This window comes from Apteryx mantelli, chromosome 4, assembly GCF_036417845.1.
Source record: "Apteryx mantelli isolate bAptMan1 chromosome 4, bAptMan1.hap1, whole genome shotgun sequence".
In the NCBI taxonomy this organism is placed as follows: Eukaryota; Metazoa; Chordata; class Aves; order Apterygiformes; family Apterygidae; genus Apteryx; species Apteryx mantelli.
Genome location: NC_089981.1, coordinates 20018212 through 20025480, shown reverse-complemented (window position 1 = coordinate 20025480; position 7269 = coordinate 20018212). Strand labels below are relative to the sequence as shown.

The following is a 7269-nucleotide window of genomic DNA, read 5'->3' as shown; positions in this document are numbered from 1 at the left end:
ATCTACAGAGCAAGCCTCAAAGCCTGAGCATTTCATTTAAACCTCTCCCATAGTCAAGCTACCCTCAGAGGAGAAGGCTTCTTAATCTAAGAGAAATAGTTCATGATAGGTCAGAAGAGCCAATCCTCTACACTGCCAGGAAAGCCAGAGGGCCACTTTGGCTGTAGCTTGCCTGTAGTGTGGTAGTCCAAAGAGACATGAATCTCACTTCTAATGAAGGAAACAAGAGCAGAAGGAAAGACTCTGCCTAGTCTGTAGAGAGATAAAGAGAGGCCAGTTTCCACCCTGAAAGCACAGCCACCTTTCCCCAGAACTTTAAGTTCCAAGATGCCCTTCCGCTTTGTGATAGGACCTTGTTTTAACTGGAGCCTTGAGAGGGATCTGCTTAGGCACTGTAGCTGCTGCATCAAAATACAGGAAAACATGAAGAAGGGTGCATGGTCCGCAGCTGTCATCATTATATTTATGAAACATCTCATGAGCCCCCCAAAATCTGCATGTAGATACTGGATTTGTGCCTGGAAGGGAATCAGGGGTCACAGAACAGGTTGTGACACCCTGCTTTCTTTGTTGGATGCTTATGGAAAAGACTTTCTAAGAACTGCTGAGTTTTTTCTTCCAAAGAGGTTACTGTCACTGCAAGAGAATAATCAGCAATTCTTTTACTTTTTTCCTTTTCCATTTAACCTCAAAGGCAGTGTCATCTTTTCACATTGATATTTATGAAGTGGAAATTGCATCCAGCATTGTTTTCACCCTCTTCCTTCTAGGTCTCTCTGCAGCGATTAAGGACAGTACCAATGGTGGATGAGAACTGCACCAGGGTGACCCACTTCACCCTCGCAGGACTCACAGATCACCCACACCTGAAGCCTGTCCTCTTCGCCCTCTTCCTGGGCACCTACACGCTGACCCTAGTGGGAAACCTCGGCATCATCGTGCTGGTCAGGGTCAGCCCCCAACTCCACACCCCCATGTACTTTTTCCTCAGTAACTTGTCCTTCTTAGACATTTGCTATTCCTGCACTATCAGCCCCAAAATGCTGTTGGACCTTTCAGAAAAACACAGAGCCATTTCTTTTGCTGGCTGCCTCATGCAGTTATACTTCTATGGTGTTTTTGCCACAGCTGAGATCTACCTTCTGGCTGCCATGGCGTATGACCGCTACGTGGCCATCTGCAGCCCCCTGCTCTACGGGGTCGTCATGTCTCCTGGACTCTGCACGGGCCTGGTTGCTGGGTGCTACCTCGCTGGGCTGCTGAATGCCACCATACACACGAGCGGCTTGCTCCAGCTCTCCTTCTGTGGCCCTCACGTCATCAATAACTTCTACTGTGATGGGCCCCCATTGCTTGTTCTCTCCTCCACTGACACATGGCTCAACGAGGTTGTGATGTTTGTGTTTGTGGGATTCAACCTGACCACCACCAACCTGCTCATCATCACCTCCTACACCCGTATTGCGGTGACCATCGTGAGGATGCGCTCTGCTGAAGGCAGGCGCAAAGCCTGCTCCACCTGTGCCTCCCACCTAGCAGCCATCACCATCTTCTACGTGTCTGCTGCTTTCAATTACATGCAACCCAGTTCAATGAACTCAATGGAGAGAAGGAAAATTGCATCCATCTTTTATAACATTATAGTCCCCATGCTGAACCCCTTGATTTACAGTCTGAGGAACAAGGAGGTGAAGCATGCCACAGTCAATATTATCAGCAGGAAAATGTACTTCTGAAAGGCATTCTCATTTTATATGGTTTTCCTTTGTTTTTCTTCTCTTGAAAGAGAATGTTTCACGCAGGTTTCTGAGATTGCTGCTTCCAAAACTGTTTGAAACCTCATAGATTAGGACTAGAACATTAATTAGCCATCTCTCAGACTGATTGTGCCCACTGACACAGCTACATCTTTCTTGTCTGAAGAACAAGCTTCTTCTCCAGTTACTCTATCCCCCATACTGTCACAGTTATACTGCCACTGTGCAAAATGGCAAAAGGTGAGTTTATGAGCTGGAGATGGTGATGCTGTGGATCTGCACACAAAATTACAGAAGGGTTAAGGTTGGAAGGGACCTCTGCAGCTGTCTAGTCCAAGCCCTCTGCTTAGAGCAGGATCAGCTACAGTGGGTTGCTCAGGACTGTGTGCAGTCGGGCTTTGAATAGCTGCAAGGATGCAGACTCCACAACCTCTCTGGGCACCCTGTTCCAGTGTTTGACCACCCTCACCATCAACACTTTTTTCTTATGTTTAAATAGCATTGCCTGTATTTCATTTTGTCTTTTCACTGCGCACCACTGAGAAGAGTCTGGCTCCATCTTCCCTACCTCCCCCCATCAGGTATTTCTATACATTGATAAGATCTCCCTTGAGCTTTCTCTTCTCAAAGCTGAACAGTCCCAGCTCTCTCAGCCTCTCCTCACAGCAAAGATGCTCCAGTCCCTTAATCACCTTCACAGCCCTTTGCTGGACTCGCTCCAGGAGCTCCATGTCTCCCTTGTACTGTGGAGCCCAGGCCTGGACACAGCACTCCACGTGTGGCCTCACCAGGGCTGAGTGGAGGGGAAGGATCACCTGCCTCAACCTGCTGGCAACGCTCTGCCTCATGCAGAGGCAGATGGGAGGCTGGTGGCCGCCTTTGCCACAAGAGCACATTGCTGGTTCATGCTCAACTTGTTGTCCACCAGGACTCCCAGGTCCTTCTCTGCAGAGCTGCTCTCCAGCAGGTCAGCCCCCAGCGTGTCCTGGTGCATGGGGCTATCCCTCCCCAGAGGCAGGACTGTGAACTTCCCTCTGTTGAGCTTCATGAGCTTCCTCTCCACCCCTTTCTCCAGCCTGTCAAGACCCCTCTGAATAACAGCACAACCTTGTGCTGTATCAGCCACTCCTCCCACTTTTGCACCATCTGCAGATTTGCTGAGAGCGACTTTGGTCCCATCATCCAGGTCACTAATGAAGTCATCAAACAGTATTGGCCCCAGTGTCTACCCCAGGGAACACCACTAGTGACTGGCCTCCAGCTGAACTTTGTGCTGCTCTTAATGACAGAGCTGAAAGGAAGAGACTCATTATCCTAGTGACCCAGGAAGATTTTTATTCCCCTTGACCTTGCTAGTGAACACCTACACTGACCACTACGCCAGTAATCTGCAATGATAGTGTTTCTAGTATAGCACCAGGAGGTCACAACAAGGATGGGAGAGGAGAGGGCATCACATGCTGGCAGCTATGCACATGTGTGGCAACAGCAGAGAACAGTGCGTAACATAGTCAATCCAAAGGATAGAGGGGCAGTAAGAGAAGAAAATGGTGAAATGAATTGGAGGAGATTATAAGAGCAGGAAAAAATAAAAGAGAGTCCTCCAGGAACACAGGCTTTATGAGTGAAATGTCTTCTCACAGGCCCTCTTAAAGTATAGGAACGTTGAAATTCCCCCCAAAGCTTTTTCAGCTGCTTCGCACCATCTCCTTTTTCTGTTAGCCAAAACTATTTGTTTCTATTTTCCATTTTTGTCAAGCAGTCTCACCACGTTTCCAGAATGCCTATGCTGAGTGAACGGGAGTTTGAATGTACAGTGTTCAATGAAGACTATTTAAAAGCTGTGATATAATGTAGACTTCAATGAATGATGAACAAGCTTATGTTACATTTCTATATCTGAACAGTTTGAGGCTGAATCATGAAGTGTTGCGCTACCTGATTTGTTGGCCACCACTACCCTCCAGCATATTAAATGTATAACTTCATATCCTTGGACTGACTATACTCTTCTGTATGTATAAAGAACACATTAAATGAGCCCTTCAAATTCATATTCTGAGTCTTCCCTTAAAGTAAGTTTTCTTCTCTAGATTATACTGAGGGCCAGAGGCACCTTTCCATTTCCTGTGCTCAGCATGGAATATGAAACTGTGGCTGAGTACAAAACTGGGGGTTCTGAGCTGAAGTTAATGTTCTTTATATTTCCTCTGGTGCACTGCTTTCTCTATAGGTATGCTGAATTTCACTTGCCATCTTCCTGCCCAGCACCTTCTTGTGCGTGGCTTCTTTGAGAGCCCCTTGGGGTGCAGGTCCCTGCCTTGTGCTCTGTGTTTCTTGACTCTCCCCATGCCCACGCTGGTTAGCTCTGGATCACATGGCAGAGTGGTCCTGGAGCATGAGCCATACACCCCTGCTACAGAACACAGAGCTGGAAATCATGTGCTGACCTCAATCACCACCAAGGAAATCAAGGCTTTTTAAAATTGTCAAGCAGAGAAACCGAGGGGACGGTTGTTTGTCACCCTGCAAGGCTTGCACCGCTTCCCTTTTCTTTCTCCGTCCCTTGGCTGTGGTGGTGCAGGCATCACTCTGGACTCAGGTGCCAGCCTGGGTGTCCTGAATGCTGGCGGGCCCTCCGCATGCAGCTGCTGGGGGAACTGGTCCCCATTACCCCGGCAGAGCTTGAGGGCTCACCTGCATCCTTGCCGAGGCCGACAGAGGCATTGCTGGCAGACCCTGCCTTGCGGACAGGGGAATGTCACCTGCCCCGGGCAGCGCTGCCCATGCACCAAGCGTGTGCCTCAGCTGGACACGTGCTGCCTTGCCATCTGGGTAGGGCCTGATGACCCAGCTTGAAGGGGCTGCACGGTGTCTGCTGACTCAAGCAGACGCTGCAATGCCATGAAGTTCTCTAAGAGAAACCAGGTGCTAATGTCCCCTTTGAGTCTGAGGTGGGAGGTTAGCGACTCCCTGAAGGCTGCCAAGATGTGGGCCTGCATGAATAGCTGAATTCACTTGGACTAGCAGCTCCTTTAAGCTCAGCTCAGGGGTTTCAGCCCTTCTCTGAGATGTTTGGTAGGCGCGACTGGCTCCTCTCTTGTCTCTTGGATGGACCTCAGACCTGCGCTGTAGGTAGCTTTCCTCCTAGATGTACCCTTGGAACATACATTGTGGCTGGTCTCTGGACCTGCCTGGTCTCCTTTTGCTCCTGATGGGAGCCCCTGGATGGACTCTGGACCTGCTTCTTCACTTGTGGTGCCTGGGGCTGCTGATGGGCCCTATTACTGGCCCCTGATGCTTGCTTCTAGTGTGTTGGGGGTCTCCTTCATGCTGAGTTTTCTAGCTCTCCATGCTGCAGCCCCTGTGAGGCCCCAAGCTCCTGCTGCAAGGTGCTAAGTGACTTCTGCCAACCCTTGGTGGCCAGGGGAAGCTGCCTTCTCAGCTGCTGCTGGCAAGCTGCATGGACTTGGACCTCTGGTGGTAACCTCCGTACCAAAGGAGTGGAGGACTGGCAAGGCATATGCCAACGTACTGACCCGTAAGCTCCCTAACCACAGGCTTCAGGGCCGAGGTAGTTGTGACAAACCAAACAGCTTTAGAAGTGCTCGTTGCCATTAACAAAGAAGAAAGTTTCCTTCTTGATAGTCTCTCTGAGGTTGTCCCGCAGTGGCTTGTTAGGAAGAATGAGGTAAGGTGAGTGTGAGCTCTCTAAGAAGGTTTCAGGGTCATTAGGGACTTTCTTCCTAATGCCCAGAAGGGCTTGTTAAGCTGATGACTCCTGGAAGGCTGGCTGGCTGGTCCCCAGAGTGAGCTGCTTGTTTTGGGAAGCAGAGCAGTGTCATTTGTGTCAGAAATAGATTTAGGGTAGCGTAGCCTAGGTGATGAGAGCTTGGAGTTCAGGCCAGCCGAGAGGCTTCCAGTGGGTCAAGCTTCAACTCTTCCCTCTGCCTGCTGCTAGACAAGGCCTCTCATTTGGTCTCCTTAAAGAAGTGTTCTCACTACACGTGCAGTTCATATGCATTTGTTGGCATTTGCTAATCAGATGCTTCATCTTTGCCTGTTTTTCACTCCATAGAAAATCAAATAAAAACTTGAGAAGTCCTTTAGATATCGTGGGAGCCTGGGTTGGTTGAGGAGAGGCTCGTGTCTAGCTCTGGCTGTGCTCCCCCTTTTCTGCCTTACCGTATATGAAATAATTTTGCGTTTGTCTTTGTACATAGCTGCTAAAGGCCTCATCTATCCTAGGGGCTTCGACTCTTCCGGGGGAGTCTGTGGGACATGTGGGTTTCTCCAGTACATAGGCCAGTACATAAGTACGAAGGACAGGGTGAAAAGCACCAGCTTGTTGGTGCGTGTGTGTGAGGAGGAGCAGGGGATCACTGTGGGGATATCGCAGAAGAAGTGATTGATCACACTGGGCTTGCAGAAGCGTAGCTGGAAGCAAGGCTGCTATGTGTCACGGCATTCACGATCCCCACCATGTAAGGGCCAGCTATCAGCCGGGCACAGATTTTGGGTACATGATGACAGCGTAGAGCAGCGGTTTGGAAATGGCCACGTATTGGCCACATAGTGGTCCTAGGCCATTGCTGCCAGGAGGTGACACTCGGTAGGCACAAAGAGGCTGAAGAACCACATGTGTGTGGCTCACTGCAGAAGTGAAATGGCTTTCTGCTGAGCAAAGAAATTGGCCAGCACCTGGGGGGTGGCCACGGAGGAGCAGCAGAGGTCTACAAGGGACAGGTGACTGAGGAAGAAGTACGTGGGGGTGTGAAGTTGAGGGTCAACCCCAATTAGAAAGATCATCCTGAGATTCCCCACTAATGTGATGACGTAGCTCACCAGGAAAACCAAGAGAAGGGGAATCTGCAGTTCCAGGCAGTCTGAAAACCCCTCAAGAATGAACTCTATTGCTTCTGTGCAGTTTTCTACCATCCTTTCTTCCCAGCCTGAGTGAAGAAAGAAAAAGCCAGGAGAGGGGCTAGTGTTAGATAGCTCGGTAGCCATGCCCTGGTAGTCCTAGGAGATAATCTCATGGGGCTGGCGATCGCTTTTCTGTAGAAATGTGATGTAGGACTGGAAAGACTTCTGAATCACCTTTAGTCCTTGTGGGCAGCTCTAGCAAATCCTTCTTTTCAGGAGCTAATCCAGCTCCGTTCAGGCATTAGTTGCTTGCCACTTCCTTTCTTACTGCAGAGTTCAAATCAGCTATGCTGTGCTGGGTGGTCAAAATGTCTCCTTGTCAGATGGTGTCCAGAACCAATAAATGATGTTTAGAAAAAGGTCATATATTGGGGAGAGAGGTGCCCGCCTGCCCGGGGAGAGGCTCTGGAGGAAGGAAGGGGGGCTGCTGGCTCTGGGAGGGACTGGGGAGACAGCTGGCTCAGGGGGAGCTGGCTGGGGGGTGGCAGGGAAGCAGACTTGAAGCTCCAGGAAAAGAGGAAGCCTTTCCAAGGTCTCTGGAGAGCCTGAGGGATCTGTGGACTCCAAGAAGGTGTGAAATCTACCT

At 49.9% G+C, this 7269-nt stretch overlaps 1 protein-coding gene across 1 annotated transcript; it reads left to right on the top strand.

The window, feature by feature from the left end:
- Positions 1-800: 800 nt before the first annotated feature.
- LOC136991858 (olfactory receptor 5J3-like) lies at positions 801-1736 on the top strand. The gene has a single exon (XM_067295317.1). It carries the CDS (start codon positions 801-803, stop codon positions 1734-1736), a length of 936 nt encoding a protein of 311 aa, XP_067151418.1.
- The last annotated feature ends 5533 nt before the right edge of the window (positions 1737-7269 follow it).

Coding starts and splice junctions, on each gene's coding strand:
- LOC136991858 (XM_067295317.1), top strand. CDS start 801: ATGGTGGATGAGAACTGCACCAGGGTGACCCACTTCACCCTCGCAGGA.